The 21363-nt window shown below is 41.8% G+C and overlaps 1 protein-coding gene across 5 annotated transcripts in view; it reads right to left on the minus strand.

Moving 5' to 3' along the window:
- The window catches only part of LOC102941740 (CREB binding protein), a 179131-nt gene that overhangs the window by 57033 nt on the left and 100735 nt on the right, over positions 1 to 21363 (minus strand). For 2 of the 5 annotated variants that reach the window (XM_027828815.3, XM_037911061.2), the window contains 8 exons: positions 20247 to 20489; positions 19401 to 19500; positions 18627 to 18773; positions 17828 to 17945; positions 7654 to 7846; positions 7416 to 7469; positions 3404 to 3528; positions 2542 to 2730 (listed from right to left, as the gene is read on the minus strand). In XM_027828815.3, the coding sequence (XP_027684616.2) occupies positions 2542 to 2730; positions 3404 to 3528; positions 7416 to 7469; positions 7654 to 7846; positions 17828 to 17945; positions 18627 to 18773; positions 19401 to 19500; positions 20247 to 20489 (1169 nt within the window). The remainder of the gene's footprint in view (positions 1 to 2541; positions 2731 to 3403; positions 3529 to 7415; positions 7470 to 7653; positions 7847 to 17827; positions 17946 to 18626; positions 18774 to 19400; positions 19501 to 20246; positions 20490 to 21363) is intronic. The other 3 variants (XM_043523771.1, XM_043523770.1, XM_037911060.2) reach the window with 3 other exon arrangements.

Below are 21363 nucleotides of genomic sequence, written 5' to 3' on the forward strand. Positions count from 1 at the left end.
CAGAGGACACAAAGTGGCTGAAAGCTCCCCACAACCTAGGCTGCACCTACTGAGCTACATTGCTCAGGAAGGCATCTCAGAATTCTTTCCCTTGTGTTTACTATACACAATACACTTGAGCATGTAACAGTTTTTACCCTGACTTGACTATTTTGGATATTCAAAAAGGTTGTGGATCCACATTTCCAAGTCCAGCAACATTATAAAATTGAAATAGTACAATAAAAATAATATGGTGCATGTGCATATGTTTTAAGATGATATATTTTACTAAATGCTGCATCAGACAAACTAGAATGGGTGGAGGGAGAATCAGGGAGAGCAGACCATATTAATACAGTAACTCCTCACTTAAAGTTGTCCCGGTTAACGTTGTTACTGTTACATTACCGAGGGTTGTGAGCTCAATCCTTGAGGGGGCCATTTAGGGATGTGGGGCAAAAATTGGGGATTGGTCCTGGTTTGAGCAGGGGGTTGGACTAGATGACTTCCCGAGGTCCCTTCCAACCCTGATATTCTATGAACTGATCTATGAATTAGGGAACATGCTCGTTTAAAGTTGTGCAATGCTCCCTTCTAACTCGTCTGGCAGCCACCTGCTTTGTCCACTGCTTGCAGGAAGAGCAGCCGGTGGAGGCTTGGAACCAGAGTGGACCAGCAGCCCCGCTATCAGCTCCCCACTCCCCTAAGTTCCCTGCACAGCAGCTGCCCAGCAGGCTATCAATTGCCAGGAGTTCAGCTGTCCCTCCCGCCACTGCCCTGAGCTGCTCCTGCCCTTTGCCTTGGACCTGCTCCTCAAGACTCCCGCTTGCTGTGTGGAGGGGAAGGGAAAAAGAGGGGGGCTAATGTCAGGGTGTCCCCCTCCCCCTGCACCCCGCTTACCCTATCTTCCATAGAGCAGGGGACACACACAACGGTCAGCACCTGCAGCCCAGTCTCAGCTTGCTGATCTAATTAACAAGGCAGTGTACTTCTGACTTCACTCTCCATACTTAAAGGGGAAATGCACATCTCTCTCTCTCTCTCTCACACACACACACACAGGTTGTGTGTCTGTCTGCCCTCCCTCATTTCCTGCTGTGAGAGAGTTAACCCTTGAGGACTCAGCCAATTGCTAGCTCATGAAAGCTTATAGTCTCTAAGGTGCCACAAGTACTCCTTTTCATTTAGCAGTAAGGCATTCCCTAGGAAATATCCCACCCTCTGACTCCTCAACCTCAACCAAGCTTCTCAATCATCATCACTGTGTACCAGTATTAAATTGTTTCTTTAAAACACGCGTGTGTGTGTGGACAAAAATTTCCCTGGAACCTAACCCCCTCATTTACATTAATTGTTATAGGGAAATTGGATTTGCTTAACATTGTTTTACTTAAAGTCGCATTTTTCAGGAACATAACTACAATGTTAAGTGAGGAGTTACTGTATGCCTTCATCTGATTTCTATTTAAAATCTTCATACAAGTATTTTTAAGTATTTGTATAAATCTAAATAAATCAATAAAGAAATATGAATGAATTATAGGTAGTAAAATGTCAAGTGTTAAAATGCTTTTATATTGCCTTATAAATATTTTGTTGAGGGATACTGTTTTTCTATCCATCATGTATTCAAGACTTTCTCCAGGAGGGCAGATGTTTTTATTTTTTAAAAAGCCACATGCAGAAGTGTTCAGCTATTAAACAAATAATTTGACTGAACTTCTGTAATAATATGGAAGACAAATGGTGATAGACAACAGCTTCCAATTCAGATGTAACCAGTTTAAAAAAAAAAAAAAAAAAAAAAAAGAAACCCAAAAAACTAAGAGGGCTGCTTTGATTACATACTTTCTTGCAGTCCATAATTTAAAATAATAGCTACTAAAGTCTGCATACAAAGAAAAAATAGGAGCATATGGATGACTCAGATACAATGGGGGAACACTGAAAATAGCTTAATCATGCATCATAAATTAACTTTTCCTGCTATTCCCCGCTAAAGATTATGTGAATTATAGAATTCACATCCGGGGGTGGTGGTGGGGATTTTTTCCTAAACTAATACACCCAGAGTTTATGTAGCAGCTCATGGAAATACTTGGAATGCAGAAAGAGAAAGTGAAAGACAGGAGAGTCTCTGAGAAGCTGATTAAATTGGAGGGGTATAATGAACACTGGATATACAAATATAATGCAAACTATGCAAAGAAGTGAGATTTTAAAAGGAAATTAGACATTGGCATTTCGTGAACTGCTGGCTGGTGGAGGCTAGCGCCCAGCCCTGCCCCTTCCGCCTGAGGCCCCAGCCCTTCCGTGCCCCCTACCAGAGCCCCCACTGCAGCTGCCGGCCGATGTCCCAGGCTAGAGCCCCCAGCCCCAGGAGGGCAGGTGGCATGGCCCCGACCCCAGAGCACCGAGAGGGAGGGCAGAGCGGCCCGAACCAGGGAGACTGAAGCTGCGCTGGGTAGAAGCAGGAGGGGTGGGGGGTTGTTGGGGGCTGAGCGTGGCCGCCCATGAAATTAGATTAAGATAATCCATACTTCAGAAAATGAATTCTACCTGTGAAACGCCTGTCTGGGTTGTTGATTGACCCATGCCTACATTGTTCACATTCAAAGCTCCACTTGATGATGGGAACTGATTCTGAGGGAGGAACTGGTTTTGGGTAGGAGCCTGACCCATCATAGTACTGGAATGTGCTCCCATCATGTTTTGTGGCTGAGGCATTCGGGAAGGAGACATTGCCATCTAATATTTAAAAACAAAAATATCAGTTATTAAAGAAATTTATTGGGTAGAAATAAAGGAAAAACAAACTAGATAATTAGCATAAGGTCTGAGAAAAAATACTGACCTCATAAATCAAAGGGAGTTTTGGACACATGTATGATGTCAGCATTGCCGCACAACATTTAATGAGCTACTCAAAGTGAAAAAAATACTAAAGCTATATTTAGAACGCTAAGTTCTTTAGGCTAATATAGAAAAGTAATATGCTGGAACTCTTAAAATATATTTTAATTTTCTGAAAAAAATGAAATCAAGTTTTTAAGTGGTACCAGGGATTTATACACTGGATGGCTACAGTACTTGGAAGTACCAAGCTTCTTTCTCCCAGAAGACACGAATTATTGTTATACCTCTGATGTCCGTCTCCCACCCTAAGTATTTATGTTCTGTATGTCAAATTTAAACGTTGAAAACAAATAAACAAGTCAGTAAAAAAACCGTATGATAGCAAAGATGAAAGATAAATTTCCCTGAAGCTAATTAGCATGAAATTCAAATAGATGAGCAGACACATGGGTTTCCCATATTAATATGAATATGTTTTTTCCCAAAGCATCTTTATTATAAAAACAAAGGAAATTCTTAAGTGGAATTAAACTATAAGAAGAACTTGAGGAAAGCAAATACAAACCGCTGGAACAGAGCTCATGTTGTTCATTTGTACAGGATGGTTCATTGGAGAAGCTGCACGGGGTCCCATGGGTGCCTGTGGCATCTGTACATTTCCTATGGACATGGGGTTAAACTGATTCATTCCTGCAAAATGCACCCCCAAAACAGCTCATTAGGAACAAGTCATCAAGCACTTACATGTAGTACAGTTACCAGCCTACACTATCATAATTCAAATCAGTTATGGTAAAAAGCATTACCCACACACACTGCCAGAGAGCAAGTGAGGTATGTAATTATATGCAATTGATTACAATTTTGCCTCAAGCTGTCAGAAGAGCAATAACCATTCTCACATTAAAAAAGTCAATGTTGTTCCTTCCTGCAAAATGGTCACTAACAAAGACATGCTGGACACGGAGAAATGTTTAGGGAAAACCAACAATGAAACTTGTTTTAAACAACCGCTCAAGGGGCAAACAAATGGAGGTGATGCTCTTTAAAAGAAAAGTAGTACTATACTCAATACTTTTAGGAAAATTTGCAGGGGAGGGGTACATAAGACAGGAGGTGTATAAAAAGGGTGATCTCTTATTCAAGTTTTACTGTAAGTAATTCTCAAAGTAAACCATATAAAGTACACATTGAAGGCAAGCACATTGCCCCAAGTCAAAGTATAAAGCAAAACAATACCACAACCAGCAACTACCAAAACAAAGGTAGCAGCTCCCTCTCCCCACCATCCTCCTCCTCCTCAAAAATACACCCCACAAACCATGCATTGGTAAAGGCATAAATTTATCATAGGCTCAATATTTACAGATATACATGTGCCTGTTCAAAGAACTTTTCTTTTCCTACCCAAAATAAATAAAATGCTAGATGTGTCATTAAAAAGAGAGCGCCATATCATAGCTCCAAAGGGTTGCGATACAGGTTTCAGCTTACTAGATTCCATAACAAACATTAATTCATGAAGCAGATAAACCTGGACTACTACTTAGGAAGATGAAACATCTCAACTTTCAGTACTTTTCAGGAAAAAGCAGCTGGAGCAAGGCTACTGCATTCCTCTAGCATTAACAAATTAATAATGAGAAAATTCCCAGTTTACAAGTATCTTCTGGGCGAACAGGATTATCTGACAAAGAAGCACTGAAAACGAAAATGGTTTAACACATTTCACACTGATAGATAAATTAAGTGAGGGTACTGCTGATTCCCTTCCTTTTTCACAGGTGCTAAATTACTCTCTAACCTGATTATCCCTGTTGTGGAGAAACTATTGGACACATCTTGTTAGCCCTTGAGATACCACTGTGATAAAGCCTGGTAAAGTGTGTGATGCTGGCAGACCAGATGCCAGCTCATGCCAAGGCCCCTAAGACTCACTGAACACTGACAAATGCACAGCTGGAAACCAGTCTGGCTTACCTGTGTTTTAGTATTTTTTAAAATAGGTATTAGAATTTAAGAATGTGTTTGTGTTTAGACTTTGTGGAATGATCGTAGGATGCTGCATGTATTAATCCTACTTATATCTGTATCCCGTGTTAGAAGTTAATGTTTATATATTTGCTTTGTTACTATGAAAGTGTTTGCTAAGACTTCAGAGCGGTAGCTGTGTTAGTCTGCATCAGCAAAAAGAACGAGGAGTACTTATGGCACCTTAGAGACTAACCAATTTATTTGGGCATAAGCTTCCGTAGGCTAAAACCCACTTCATCGGATGCATGCAGTGGAAAATACAGTAGGAAGATTATATCACATACACACACACACACACACACACACACACACACACGAAAAAATGCATGTTGCTATACCAACTCTAACGAGACTAATTAATTAAGATGGGCTATTATCAGCAGGAGAAAAAAACTTTTGTAGTGATAATCAGGATGGCCCATTTCAAACAGTTGACAAGACGGTGTGAGTAACACTAGGGGAAAAATTAGCATGGGGAAATAGTTTTTAGTTTGTGTAATGACAAATGTAATGCATTGTTCTAAGTCAGCCATAAAAATGTTGGCATACTGTGGGGCCATGCGGATAGCCATAGCAGTTCCAATGACTTGAAGGTATACATTGTCCCCAAACGTGAAATAGTTGTGGGTGAGGACAAAGTCAAAGTTCAGCCACCAGGTTTGCCGTGACATTATCGGGGATACTGTTCCTGATGGCTTGTAATCCATCTTTGTGTGGAATGTTGGTGTCAAGGGCTTCTACATCCATAGTGGCCAGAATGGTGTTTTCTGGAAGATCACCAATGGATCACACAACAAAAACACTAACCCAGGAACCTATCCTTGCAACAAAGCCCGTTGCCAACTCTGTCCACATATCTATTCAAGGGACACCACCACAGGACCTAATTACCTCAGCCATACCATCAAGGGCTCGTTCACCTGCACATCTACCAACGTGATATATGCCATTATGTGCCAGCAATGCCCCTCTGCCATGTACATTGGCCAAATCGGACAGTCTCTACGCATAAGAACAAATGGACACAAATCAGACATCAAGCATTAGAACATTCAAAAACCAGTCGGAGAACACTTCAACCTCCCTGGACACTCAGTTACAGACCTAAAAGTCGCAATTCTTCAACAAAAAAAACCTTTAAAAACAGACTCCAATGAGAAACTGCAGAACTGGAATTAATTTGCAAACTGGACACCATTAAATTAGACTTGAATAAAGACTGGGAGTAGATGAGTCATTACACAAACTAAAAACTATTTCCCCATGCTAATTTTTCCCCCTACTGTTACTCACACCTTCTTGTCAACTGTTTGAAATGGGCCATCCTGATTATCACTACAAAAGTTTTTTTTCTCCTGCTGATAATAGCCCACCTTAATTGATTAGTCTCTTTAGAGTTGGTATGGCAACACCCATTTTTTCATGCACTCTCTCTCTCTCTCTATATATCTATCTCTTCCTACTGTATTTTCCACTGCATGCATCCGATGGAGTGGGTTTTAGCCCACGAAAGCTTATGCCCAAATAAATTGGTTAGTCTCTAAGGTGCCACAAGTACTCCTCGTTCTTTTTGCTAAAACTGTAAATTCCCCACAGTCAGGGGAGAAGCATTACCAGGTGTGAAATCCTAGTTTACCACAAGAGGTGCTATCTTCTCCCCAACAAAGGAAGGTCTACAGACGTCAGATGAGACATTGTGAACAAAAGACTTAACTGCTTCCCCTACAAGCATGTGTCCCATCACAGCTTGAATGCTGATGAAAGGGAACAAAGATACTTGTTAAGGAGAGCCTAGTATCTTTTTGTTGTCTGGACTCTGAGGGCAAAGATTCCTAAATATGAGCAAGAGATCCCCAAGCTGCTAGGCTTGGGTTAGCCCTAAAGGACATAACAGCTTGCTTATTAAAGAAGCTTCTATTACTTTTTTAACTTAAGATTGTATATCATTTGTGTGTGTGTTTATCTGCTTTAATCTTATAAATAATTCATTTCTCTTCTTAGTTAATAAACCTTGTTTGTTTGTTACAGGACTGGCTGGCTACAAGCTCTGTCTTTGGTTTGAGATCTGAATACAACTGACTTGGGGTAAATGACTGGTCCTTTGGGACGGCGAATAATCTGAATATTATTGTGATTTTTGGTGTAAAGTGACCATCTATCAAAAAGTCAAGCTTGCCTGGGTGGCAAGATAGAATGGAATGCCTAGAGACTATCGATGACTCCATGGTAGGATTGTTACAGTGTGTTAGGAGTTGACAATTGATACTGGTTTGGTGAAATCTAATGATAGAATATACAACCAGTTTGGGGTTTTCATCCTGCTTCTTGACAGTCTGCCCTGAGGTTGACACTCATGGTTGAGAGTCACTCCTGACAGCATAACAAGTATAATGGTGAATACGAATAATAAAAGAAGGAGAGAGTCACACACACCCTTCCCCCTAAAGTTATAAACAATATGAAAGGAAAACAGAAGAAAAGCAACCTAGAAAAGCTATGTTTTGAATCAACAAAGCAATGTACTGAAGGAAAAAGTTAAATACCTTGAGAGACCTGCATACGACTCATAGGCACATTTGGCATGGACATAGGCCCATCTGTAACAGAATCAAAAGAATGGTCAAAGAAAAAAAAAATTTTTTTTTAATTAAGAAATAGTATAAAAGCACAATGACACTTCAGCCAACCACGACACTGCATAGCAGAAGTATTTAAATTCAATAAACAAAATGTAAAAAACTGCCCCACTCTCTACTTCCATCTCATCTAATCCATACTTACTGGAAGATCTCAAGGGCTGTGTCTGGCCCATGGCAGCAGCCACCTGTGGGATACCAGGTGGCTGAGCCCCTGGGGTCTGTAAGGCTGGCTGGTTACCCAAGATCCCTTGTTTATGTAAACGAGACCTCCGTTTCTCTTCTAGCTCCTTTTGTATCTTATAGATTTTCTCTGCTAATAAATGATAGTATTCATCCTATAAAGGAGAAAGATAATATTCAGTATTACAAAAAAATACAAAAATACAGAGGTAAAACTAATTCACCTGAATCGTGTGTCATTTACATTCTCTTGCAGATAAAGAGCTGCCTATTTGAAGAAGAATTACATTTCTTGTCACAACTGTTACATGGAGATGAGACTCCTTGTAATTCTTAAGTGGAGAGTAACAGTGAAGCTTTTGGAAAAAAACACAAGAAGGGAAGTTTACTTTACAGACTGACTGTCCATCTTGGCTGTCTTCCAAAGAATAGGCTTTTCTAAATCATCATGCATAAGTTTTTATGAAAGGGACTGTTGTAGGATGTCTGCCACTTTCTGGCAGAGAAATCAATATGAAGATACAATTTACTCTCCAGTGGGACATTTTTTATCCTTATTTATAAGTTGGTATTTTCTTAACACACCTAGCCACCAATCCAGAGTCAATAATGAAAGGAGCTGCTCACCTGCAGTTCTGCAGGAGAAAGGCAGATGTTCTAAACTGGTAGCTTAGTCTGTTATGAAAAGATCAAGTTACAAGTAAAGAATAAAACTGTCCTTTTCATATACACAACTAATCTACCAATCCAGAGTCACTACTGTGAAGCATAAGACAGACATGGGAAGAGAGAGAATTTAAAGAATTAGTGAGAAACAGCAGCCTAGAGGATCAGACAACCGAACACTGCATCTACAGATGAGGAAACATCCATTTCGTTAAGGGTGTCAAATGAGTCAACAAATGAACGTTACTACCCTGCTTGTAACATTAGATGATTCTGTGTTCCTTGCAGTCTATGCAGCCATCATGCATCCGTGAACATAATGCTTATGGTTCCTGGAGAGGTTTTTTTTTTTTTTTTTTTGATTTTTTGTATGCTTATGATATGGTTGCTCTCACCTACTGTGAAATACTGCACTTCAGAGGTTCCATTTCTTTTTTTCCCCGCTTAGTATTAAGAATGATTGACTAACTTGCAGAACTGCCTGTGTTCTGTGAAAACAAAACTAACACCCTGCACCTTTCCAGGGAACAGAGAAGAGCCTTCAGGCAAAAAGATGGAAGGGCTCTCATGATTCAACTAAAATAGAGATTTCATTTTGGCCATAAATTGTGGTGTTATTCAAAGGCCCATCTTGTACCAACTGAAATGGTAATATGGTTATTTGATGGAGACTATCCAAAATTAAGTGTGGATGACTGTCTTGAGTCTATGCCCCTCTGTGATGCCTTAGAGAATCTCTTCCACTTCATCAAGTAGGTTTCCCTGATCAAAGATTCCTTGCTTTCAACAGAATCTACTGTACTTCTGTGCCCCAACAACCCAGATGCTAAGTGATGAGACTGAAAGATTTCTAATCCAGGTGCAAAATTCTGCCCTGATTCACAGACAAGAAGTCTGGTAAACTGGGAAGCAAGTTTTCTGTTCTGACATCAGTTCCAGGACACTGGGAAACTGAAACTGCCAGTGTGCAAGCTGGGGGCATTTAACAGCATGTTAGGCCTGTCCTGACTTTCCAGATAGCCCTCAAAATTACTGAGAATGGAGAGAATTCACAAAAATATTCTGGACTCCAATCCAGGAGAAAAGTGTCATTCAGAGATGATGGATCCTGCCCACCCTGGAACAGAACCAGACATTTTGCATTTTCATTGATGACAGAACTATCTAAAAGGGGTATGCCCTTTTACACAAAAGAGAATGCAGGAATGAATTCTTGAGAGCCTATTAGGGCTGCCGAGTGTACCTTCAGCTCAAAGTCTGCTAACTCATTGTCCTCTCCTGGCAGACAGAGTGCCACAGGAGAATTTGGTGGTGAATGCTCCACTTCAAAACTCAAGACAGCTTCTTGTCAAGGCTGCTGAGCCATAAGTCCTCCATGCTGGTTAGTGTAATACAGCACTGTGGCTTGGGCAGGTTTAATTAAAGAGTAAGCTTTTTGGGGAAAAGACCATCTTTCTGCTGTATATTTTTTTACATTACCACAACACAATTAATGAATAAATAATAATTTGGAACTGGTAAGAGGGAGAAAGCCTCACAGGCTAGATGAATAATTCTTAGACTCATCTGATATGTATCATCGAGCCCTATGGAGCCCACAAGCCTTGAAGAGTGTCGTTATCAAGATGGACATGCCAGCCCATTCAAAAGATGTCTGAATATTACTACCGATATTATTGGTATTCAAGAAGCAGTGACTGGGGCCCCCTGTTCTAGTCACAGTAGAGTAAGATCACTCTTACATGAAAGAGCTTACACTCTAAATAGAGAAGACAAAAAGGGTGGAAGAAAGGGATATAACACATAAGCAGAGTGAACAGAGTATTGGTTTGCAGATATCCATATTAGTTTCATGATTTATTTTTAGGGCTGTCAATTAATCGCAGTTAACTTGTGTAATTAACTCAAAAAAATTAATCGCGATTTAAAAAAACTGATCGCGATTAATTGCGCTGTTAAACAATAGAATACAAATTGAAATTATTTAAATAATTTTGATGTTTTTCTAATTTTCAACTATATTTCAATTACAACACAGAATACAAAGTGTACAGTGCTCACTTTATATTGTTTATTACAAATATTTGCACTGTAAAAATGATAAAAGAAATTGTATTTTTCAATTCACCTCATACAAGTACTGTAGTGCAATTTCTTTATCATGAAAGTGCACCTTACAAATATATTTTTTTGTTCCATAACTGCACTCAAAAACAAAACAATGTAAAACTTTAGAGCCTACAAGTCCACTCAGTCCTACTTCTTGTTCAGCCAATTGCTAAGAGAAACAAGTTTGTTTACATTTACGGGAGATAAGGCTGCCCACTTCTTAATTACAATATCACCTGAAAGTGAGAACAGGCATTCGCATGGCACTGTTGTAGCTGGCGCTGCGAGATATGTGTGCCAGATGCGCTAAAGATTCATATGCCTCTTCATGCTTCGGCCATCATTCCAGAGGACATGCTTCCATGCTGATGATGCTTGTTAAAAAAATAACGCGTTAATTAAATTTGTGACTGAACTCCTTGGCAGAGAATTGTATGTCTCCTATTCTATTTTACCCACATTCTGCCATATATTTCATGTTATAGCTGTCTCGGATGATGACCCAGCACATGTTCATTTTAAGAACACTTTCACTGCAAATTTGAAAAAATGCAAAGAAGATACCAATGTGAAATTTCTAAAGATAGCTACAGCACTGGACCCAAGGTTTAAGAATCTGAAGTGCCTTCCAAAATCTGAGAGGGATGAAGTGTGGAGCATGTTTTCAGAAGTCTTAAAAGAGCAACATTCTGATGCAGAAACTACAGAGCCCAAACCACCAAAAAAGAAAATCAACCTTCTACTGGTGGCATCTGACTCAGATGATGAAAATGAACATGCATTAGTCCTCACTGCTTTGGACTGTTATTGAGCAGAACCCGTCATCAGCATGGATGTATAACTCCTGGAATGGTGGTTGAAGCATCAGGGGACATATGAATCTTTAGCGCATCTGACATGTAGTGGCTACAACAGTGCCATGCAAACGCCTGTTCTCACTTTCAGGTGAAATTGTACACAAGAAGCAGGCAGCATTATCTCCTGCAAATGTAAATAAACTTGTTTGTCTGAGCGATTGGCTGAACAAAAAGTAGGACTGAGTGGACTTGTAGGCTGTAAAGTTTTATACTGTTTTATTTTTTAATGCAAGGTTTTTTTGTACATAATTCTACATTTGTAAGTTCAACTTTCATGATAAAGAGACTGCTCTACAGTACTTGTACTAGGGAACTGAAAAATACTATTTCTTTTGTTGTTTACAGTGCAAACGTTTGTAATACAAATAAAGTGAGCACTATTCACTCTGTATTCTGTGTTGTAATTGAAATCAATATATTTGAAAATGTAGAAAACATCCAAAATATGTAATTAAATGGTATTCTATTATTGTTTAATAGTGCAATACTTTTTTTAAATCACAATTAATCACAATTAATTTTTTTAATCACTTGACAGCCCTATTTATTCTGTATATTTTAAAATTTTGGGTGCGTTTTTGCTTATTTTATTTTATTTTTGTTATATATGTACACAGTCGCCAACTTCTCATGGCACTGGTGGGTGCTCATGCCCCCCCTCCGCCCCCATTCCAACCCCTTCCCCCAAAGTCCCCGCCCCCTCCCTGCCCCTACTGGACCCCTCCCCAAATCCCCACCCCGGCCCCGCCTCCTCCCCTGAGCACGCCAAGTTCCCCCTCCTCCCTCCCAGATGTTTTGCAGCAGCAAGCGCTGGGAGGGAGGGGGGAAAAGTGGGCACGCAGCGCACTCGCGGAGGAGGTGGGGGGGGGGAGAGTCGGTGCCTATGTATATGAAAGAGCATGTGAGAAGGGGGAAGGCAGAAGGGGATTAACTAGAAAGAGAAACAAAGGAAAGGTGGGAGGGGAAAGAGCATGAAAGGTATGTGAAGGGAGGATGAAACGAAATGACTGAAGGAAGGAACTTGAGCAGTCAAGTCAGCCAGCAGAGGGAAAAGAATGCTTAGAGTCACTGTAAAATGCACAGTGTGATCACATCAATATCAAAAAGTATGTTTAATTGTTTCTGAACTTATGCCTACAATCTTGAGTCTCAGGCTGGCTCTGCCCTGGCAGCTTCTCCTTTCCCAAACTCCATATGGCGGAGGGAGATGTGGGGCTACATGAGGTATAACATCCCCCAAAGGGCATTAGGGGTCTTCAAGACACAGTTTGGGTACACAGTGTACATGGAAGGGGAGTGGGTTGCATCAGTTTGCAAAGAAGGTAACAAGGAAACTCCCTGACAAGGATATTCCTCCACAGTCCACCACAGCAGCAAGTTTTGACTCCTCTTGAGCTATCCATATGTCAGGATAAGGATGATATAATTTTTTGCAGATAGCCCTACACAGATCTCAGACACAGACTGACATACAATATCACCTAGATGCAAAAAAGTATGAGGCCCAACTGCCACAAGGAAGAATTATATGCTTCGCCAACATTGTGATCTCAGATAATACTCATGGTATGGAATCTGTCCTTTGGAGAGAGGACCTTCAAGGATTCTCTCAGGGTTCCAATTAACTCTGTCTCTCATAGGTTGAAAGTAAATCTTATAGTCTATGAGAAGTCTCAGGGACTGGAAGACTTTCTGAATCAGCAAAAGCTTTTTTGATAAGCCAAGCATCTAAATAAGGGTAGTCTTAAATATCTGAAGAAAACAGCCACCACAGGCAGAGATTTGTGGCTTTCTACAGAAATCAAAGTAACCCAAACAATACTGCTGTGGGTAGTGGTAGTGGTTCCCCCAATCTTCCTTCCCTCTAAATCTGTAGATTCTTCCCAGGAGCTGGATGGACCGAGAAGGGGAAGTGGGCATCCTTCAAGTAGAGAACCTCAAACCAATCCTATGGACTTAAAGGTATAATAGAGACTAATGTCAACACACGGAACTTCAGTTTTTGGAATATTTTACCTCAGATCCATTATGGGAGGTAGAATCATTTTGCTCTTTTGGGTATCAGAAAATAACTAGTGTAGAGCCCTTTTCCCCCCATATGGGTGAGGGACCAACTCTACGATTCCAATTTGGAGAAGTAAGAAGACTGCCCCATAGCACTTTCATTATAACAATTCCTGAAAAAAAATGTGTGGCAGAGAAGATGGGGGTCTAATGCCAGAGTGGAATAGGATGGCGAGATCTGTTCTTAGGACCCCACCACATTATTCTACTTCTGTTCATAGAATCATAGAATATCAGGGTTGGAAGGGACCTCAGGAGGTCATCTAGTCCAACCCCTTGCTCTAAGCAGGACCAATCCCCAATTAAATCATCCCAGCCAGGGCTTTGTCAAGCCTGACCTTAAAAACTTCTAAGGAAGGAGATTCTACCACTTCCCTAGGTAACGCATTCCAGTGTTTCACCACCCTCCTAGTGAAAAAGTTTTTCCTAATATCCAACCTAAACCTCCCCCACGGCAACTTGAGACCATTACTCCTTGTCCTGTCCTCTTCTACCACTGAGAATAGTCTAAAACCATCCTCTCTGGAACCACCTCTCAGGTAGTTGAAAGCAGCTATCAAATCCCCCCTCATTCTTCTCTTCTGTAGACTAAACAATCCCAGTTCCCTCAGCCTCTCCTCATAAGTCATGTGTTCCAGACCCCTAATCATTTTTGCTGCCCTTCGCTGGACTCTCTCCAATTTATCCACATCCTTCTTGTAGTGTGGGGCCCAAAACTGGACACAGTACTCCAGATGAGGCCTCACCAATGTCGAATAGAGGGGAACGATCACGTCCCTCGATCTGCTCGCTATGCCCCTACTTATACATCCCAAAATGCCATTGGCCTTCTTGGCAACAAGGGCACACTGTTGACTCATATCCAGCTTCTCGTCCACTGTCACCCCTAGGTCCTTTTCCGCAGAACTGCTGCCTAGCCATTCGGTCCCTAGTCTGTAACTGTGCATTGGGTTCTTCCGTCCTAAGTGCAGGACCCTGCACTTATCCTTATTGAACCTCATCAGATTTCTTTTGGCCCAATCCTCCAATTTGTCTAGGTCCCTCTGTATCCTATCCCTGCCCTCCATCGTATCTACCACTCCTCCCAGTTTAGTATCATCCGCAAATTTGCTGAGAGTGCAATCCACACCATCCTCCAGATCATTTATGAAGACATGAAGATATGTTGTCACGGAGTGGAATTGATGGTCCTCAAAGGAGAAAGGTAAAAATCCACAAGGAGGACTATATATAGAGTCCATTTTTTTTTTTTACTGGAACTAAATGCAGCAGATCAATTCCCCAATGGGACCTCTGGTAAGAATGCTTGGACCACTACCTGAAAAAAAGAGTGCATCTGAGTTGACATCTGGCCCAAAGGTTGGGAAGAGATGAGTGGATTTCTGTCTTATTGACAGAGTGTAGAGACTGTTAGGGGGCTTATTCTTTCACCCACTTACTTCCCTGGTTTTACTATATAGTCTGCAGTCAATCAGGTGTGTGCGTGTGGGAAATGGGAACAGGGAATTGGGGTGGGGAAACTGGAATCATGTTTTGCTAAAGGGGGAAATGGGAACAGGGACACAGGTAAGCCTCTGTGGTGTCAGAGCTGGGAAGGGGGACACTAAGGAAGGAAACTGGAATCATGCTTGCTGGAAGTTCACCCCAATAAACATCGAATTGTTTGCACCTTTGGACTTCGGGTATTGTTGCTCTCTGTTCATGCGAGAAGGACCAGGGACGTAAGTGGGTGAAGGAATAAGCCCCCTAACAGAGACCAAGAGATCTGAGGTTTGCCTGGGAATTCTTCGTCTTCTGTCTCTATACTAAAAGACATCAGGATTCTCAAATGGAAAGTCTTCCATTTGTGTCTGACCATTGTCTCTTTAGCTAAGAGCATCACAATCCTGCCATCGCACTGATCTGGCAGAAGCATTAAATGGATGTCCACAGTGTGTGTTTGGACACCATCTGCCACAAGACTTACACTGCATCTTGTTAGCGACTAGGATGTGGGCAGCCATGCCTAGTGGTTAGAGCAGGAGTCGGTAGCCAGGAATTGGAGCCCAGAGTCACAGCTGGAGTCAGAGGCCAGGCACCAGAACCAAGGGTCAGAGCCCATCAGAAGTCCGAGTACAGTGTACCTGGAGCAAGGCAACGCTGGGACAAGGCAGGAGAAACACTGGGAACAAGCACGCACAAGAGCTATTGAAGCTGTGGGCAAATGCTCTGAGCAGCCAGTGCCCTTCTGCTGCTGGTGGTCTTAAGAGCATGTCTGTTGATGCCCTCAGCCAACTGGGTTGTTTGGACCCAGTGGCACTCAAACTGGCTGGTAACAGGTAACCAGCTAACAGGTAACCAGGGTAGCTGCAGGTCATCAGCAGGGAGCTGATCCAAGAAGTGCATCATTTCATCCCAGACAGGGAGCCCGTACTTTGCTATTACTGCCTGGAAGCTGGCAATCCTCACCTGGAGTGTGGCTGAGGAACATCACACACACACACAGAGGTCATGTCCCAGGAGAACCAGCTGCTTAGCATCTTCCTCCTTAGGCATGGGCTTAGGGACTTCAGTCTGGTAAGAGTTTTCATTGATGGTTACCATTGCTGGACACATTTATGCTGCTTTGGCAGGCTTGAAGAAGTGGCTTTCACCCCATGCCCAACATTGAAACCAGATGCTCAGTACCTCAGTCGACCAGACTTTGAATTCCCCCACCACTAGTAGTTTGAGGCAACTATCCAGATTTTTATGGGTTCAGAGAAAGTGAGGAAGACTGAGTACCAGTCCTTGTTATGACCTTCTTCCAGGCACCTCAGATAAGTATTGGTAACTGATATCACAGCATCTTATGAAGCACACGGATTAAAGCTAGCTTTCTTAGCCACCTCAGACATGATGGTGATTGAGTCAATGCTCCTGCAGAAATCCTAATAAGGCTGCAAACAGGGGAAGGGTAAGCAGCCTAACAGGGCTAGGATCCAGCAGAACGATGTCTTCAATGGCATGGACAGAGAAAAGCCTTTAAAAGTGTTCTTTAAAATTACTACTTACAAGTAAGAGAGGTCAAACGAAAGGGAAAAGGAAGGACAAAGCCAGCCACGGAACCATCAAAGATGCTGGGCTGCGCACTCCAAGCCCAATGCACTTTCAAGCAGTCAGAAGAAACTGAAGTGCAGTTGGGCCTACTGCCAAAAATTAAAGTAGGGGGAGTGATCCCAGCAGACATGGCTTGTGGAAACTTCTGAACTAGTTTGCTAGAGGGAGACATCCAAAGAGCGAGGATCCATTTCCACAATTCTTGAAAGAAAATACTGGAACATTTTAGCACTGCTTTGAGATATACAGGAAGTTCCTATGCACTTACATTTAGAGCACTGGTTCTCAATCTTTTTGGGCTCAGAACCCATTTGTAAATGTTTATGGCCTGTCACAACCTAGTAAATAGTCTGCGGGTAGAGGCCCTGGGGCAGAGCCGTAACTTGACGTTTTAGCTCCTGGGGCAAGTAAGCATAGTTGTGCCCCCTACCAGAGGAGGGGCATGGTGGTGGGGTCACATATCCTGATTTTTTGGTTGCATCCCTACAACCCAGACAGGGTCAGTGGCTCACTGAGATGAGTCAGGGGGTGGAGGTAGCACTTCCTCCCCAAGCCCTGCCGTATGGGGCTGGCCTAAGCCACCCCTGGGGCTTTGTTGTCCCACTCACCTCGCCCTGGTTATAACCATGCCCTGGGGTGGTTTTGGTAAGATCCTGCCCCCCCCCGGTGGGGGGGGGGCGGGTTTGAATCCTGCCCAGAACTCACCCCACAAACCTACGCTGTGGGGCTGGCTGGGCTTGGCTCTCTGCTTGGGGTGTTGCAACCTTCAGGGTTGTGGTGCTGCTCAGGTTTGGCCCTGCCCCTTGACTGGACCAAACCTATGTGAGTGGAGCTGTCACCTGGCTCATGGGGTTGCAGCGCCACTCATTCAAATTTGGCCTACCTGGACTCCCATCATCATGATGGCTGGGCCAAACTTGAGTGGTGCTGGGACCGCAGAGGTTGCAATGCCTGGCACAGGGAAGTGAGCCCAGCTAGCTCTGTGGGATAGGAGCCACAGGAGCTGTCACGTGACCCCTTGAAACATTCTGGCAACCTAATTTTGGGTTCCCACCCATAGGTTGAGAAACCCTGATTTAGAGGGCCTGCTTCCTCTCCGCAGATAGGAAGATACTCCCAGTAGTGATCTGGTTTGGTGGATGAATGGGGTATGATAATTGGGACTGCAAAAACCACCTAAGCAGTTGAATTTGTTAGGTTTTCTGCTATAAAACAAGGTAATATACACTGAAAGCACTGGGAGATTTTCTGCCATGTAGTGAAATGAAAAGAAAGGTTTTTAGCAAGTTTCATTGTACATGTCAGTTTTAAAATATGAACAGTTCACTAAAGTGTAGTGAATGCCTGCAATGAGTAACATACCCTACTGTTAGCAGATTCATACATATCCCCTTCCACTTTCCTGGCATAAGCCACCAAGTTCTCCATGCGGCGATCCTTCAGTGCTGCTGGGTCAGGGGTGGGAAAGATGGCTTGGACACTATAGGGGAAAAAAAATATATAATCCATCTCTTTAAATGTACATTTAGAATTCTTTACAATTGTTAAAGTTTGTATACACATAACATATATTAACACTATTTAAGAGAGAGAACCACAGTCCAACCATTCCCCCACACTTATTTAAGTGAATTTAGTAATGGTGAAATGTGTTTAGACTGTCAATGCAAGTGAATGAAGTCCTTTATTTACAAAACAGGTACAGCAAGGGCGGAGGCAATGCATGTTTCCCAGCACTATCCACAGAACCTGAAACCTGAGCTGGAGAGAAAATAGGGTTAAGAAGGTAGCTCAGTCTCTAAGGCCATCTACTGAGATTTCCTGCAGGGCACCAATCAGTGCAAACTGTGATGGTGGTTTTTATGGTGTGTACATTTCCCCAACAAGAACCGAACCAAGACCACCAAATCATGTAGGCCTTCAACTATCAGGTGCTCACTTTTCAGTTGCTATAATAATCCCATTACCAATCTTTTGAGCCACTGAGTCTCAAGATACGGATACATCAAATTACATTAGTTAGTGATATTTCAATTGGTTACATCAAAATCCACCGATTCGGTTCCCACAATTTCCCAACTCAGACACTTCCATACAGCAAGTCACTAATCAAGGAACGTAAATATTTAGGAAAAAGTCTCCCATTATGGTAAATACTTACAGTTTATGGACTAAGTGATTGCGTAGGTCTTGAGTGACATGTTCATGCCATGCTTTCCTTACCCCCGTACTGGAAGGAGGTGCAGCTGTTGGCAACGAGCTGAGGTTTCCAACATTGCCAGAATTTGTGCCATCATTCATTAGTGGACTGAAATGGAAGACGAACAAGGGAATGTTATAGCTTGGAACACAATTGCACATTTCATATATGAAATAGAAGAATTATTTTTAAAACAAATTTTCTTCACTGATAGCTACAGTTACAAAGATTTTAAAATGAAACTGTGAAGCCATCAAACTGCAATATAAAAAGGAACAAAATCATGGAACTTGAGGGCAGAAAAGGAAACTGCTACCACTCCAGAGGTTTCACTGATGCTACTCGCCATTGGCAAGAGGCTCATTAATTTAATTCTTTTAAAACTGCTTAGGTGTTGAGAGATACTGGAACAAAGATGAAAGGACAGGCAATCTATGAGATACAGAATCATAGCTGTTAAGTATACAGAACAAGTACATAAAAGAATAAAATATTCTACTTTTGGAAATGCATTTCCAAGTCAAAAGTGTGAAGAAAAATTGTGTTGGGAGGTGTGCAGGTTTGAAATGGCAATGGGGGTGGGAGAATGTGTGGCCAAAGAGTAGCATTCATTGTTACAACAGAAGATACAATGGCGATACAATCATATTGCAGAATGCATATTCTTCATTTAAAAACTTACACTCCATGCAAACAAATCTTTAACTTAGCAAGAATATAAAACGTGTGCATTACTTCGTTGTCCCCAGGGATGTTGGAAGAGCAGTTTCTGAGATTAGACTAGCTTGCTGATCTGTTGTTATCCCTCCTGCAGAAAGGTTCATCTGGTTAGCTCCTTTGGGAAAAAAATGAAACAGAACTGGTATAGAAGGTTGCTTAGGTATACGTCAGAGTTTTGATAATAAATGTCAATTAAATGGCATTTTGGTCTTAGTTAAGAAATGAGAAATAAACATATTTTTGTTACATCGGGTAAACACGTGTTCATGAACATCTAATTCTTGTGGCGTGTTTCCTTAAATAAACTACTCATAGATGGAAATTAGAAATGCTATAATTTTTGGCACACCTGTTTTCATTATAAGAACCGACAGTTCAAATTCTAAACTCATGAGATCGGAGATGAGCTTACATAACCACAAGAGAGAACATAAGAGTACTGACAATTTATCCATCATATTAACTTAGTCTATCCAGTATCTGCTGAAGTGGAACAATCTTAAAAATGAGTTATTTTCATGCTTTATTAAACAAGATAAAGTCCATAAGGAATTATGCCTAAATACAAACAGTACTGTGAGCAACAACAAAATCTGAGAGATGTTTAACTGCTAATCATACTTTTCCGAAAGTAGCTATCATTAGCTATATCTGGCATAAACGGAACCTCCTAATTTTCTAACAGATTGAACGAAACTATGCTTAAAGATAAAACTTTGTTTCATTACTCAGTCTAAACAAAAAAGTCTTTATCTATATGCAATCATATCGGTATGCCTGAACTTTCCTCATTTTCTGGATTAGGCTGCAATTAAATTTATTATTACAGAACACATTTCTACCGCTATTTTCTTCACCTACCTAATGGATTTATGGTCCTCATTTGCTGGTGAGCTTGAGGCTGTGCAGGTTGTTGGCCTTGTACCTGTGGCTGCAACTGCGTCTGTGGCTGGTTGCCATACGGCAGTCCAAGAGCAGCATAGGCTCGCTGCATGGAGCTGGGATCAATCGGATTAGGATTACTTAATGAAGGAGTAGTCTGTTGGCCTGTTCCAACAGAGCCAATAGAATTCTGCATTCCACCAGCTGGAGACCCTAGAAGGGCTAAAAAGGAGGTGGAGTGGGGGGTTAAGGAGGTAAGAGGAAAAAGTCAAAATGAGATTGATACAGCAATAGAAGGCATCTTTTATGCAAGTAAATGAAACATGCAACAGACATATACATATAAGTTTAAATACACTTGGGCTTCCCTGTCATCTGAAGAGCAAAACTAGAGAAACACAAGCTTCAATCCTACACAATATGAGCCTCTCTTGCCTTGAAGTACTGATTTTACGTTCAAGACCAAACCAGCTGCCTAATGCATGTACAGTCAAAGGAGAGGAGAGAGAAACTTCAAGCAGAAAAGCACATAATTATTATAATTCTTAAAAAAAAAAAAAATCTACTGGCCCATTCCTTGGGTTAGAGCCAGTATAAAGATGTCAATTGTGCTGGCAACCTAGCTTCTAGGTGTATCTGACAGAGTTATTCACTTTCCTTTCAAATGGATTCTTAAAGGAGACACAGGATTTGAGGGCAAATTCCATCTTGTACACCTTCCTGAACGACCTTGGGATTGTTGTAGAAGCATGTAGATCAGCACAATTCATCTTGACTATCTTTATGACAGAAAGGTGAACTGGAAGGGAGCCATCTCTGGAGCCTCCTGCAGGAAAATATCATGGGTCTCTCACTCCCCATTATGGTAAGTTTGAGTGCCTCAGTCACGTGGGAAACCAGGTAAGCCCACTCCTCTAGAGAGGGGCATTTGGGTGACTCAGATCTGGAGGATCTTCTTCCAGCCCTCCTGTGTCCACTTTCCCTTCATCTTCTGAAGAGGCCTGTCTGGCCACTTTTTTTTTTTTTTGGTGGGTGGGGGGAGGGGGCGCACACACGACTCTTCCAGAAGAGAGTCCTTTTCTTACCTCTTCCCCAA

Source organism: Chelonia mydas, chromosome 10 (genome assembly GCF_015237465.2).
Source record: "Chelonia mydas isolate rCheMyd1 chromosome 10, rCheMyd1.pri.v2, whole genome shotgun sequence".
NCBI classification, from domain to species: domain Eukaryota; kingdom Metazoa; phylum Chordata; order Testudines; family Cheloniidae; genus Chelonia; species Chelonia mydas.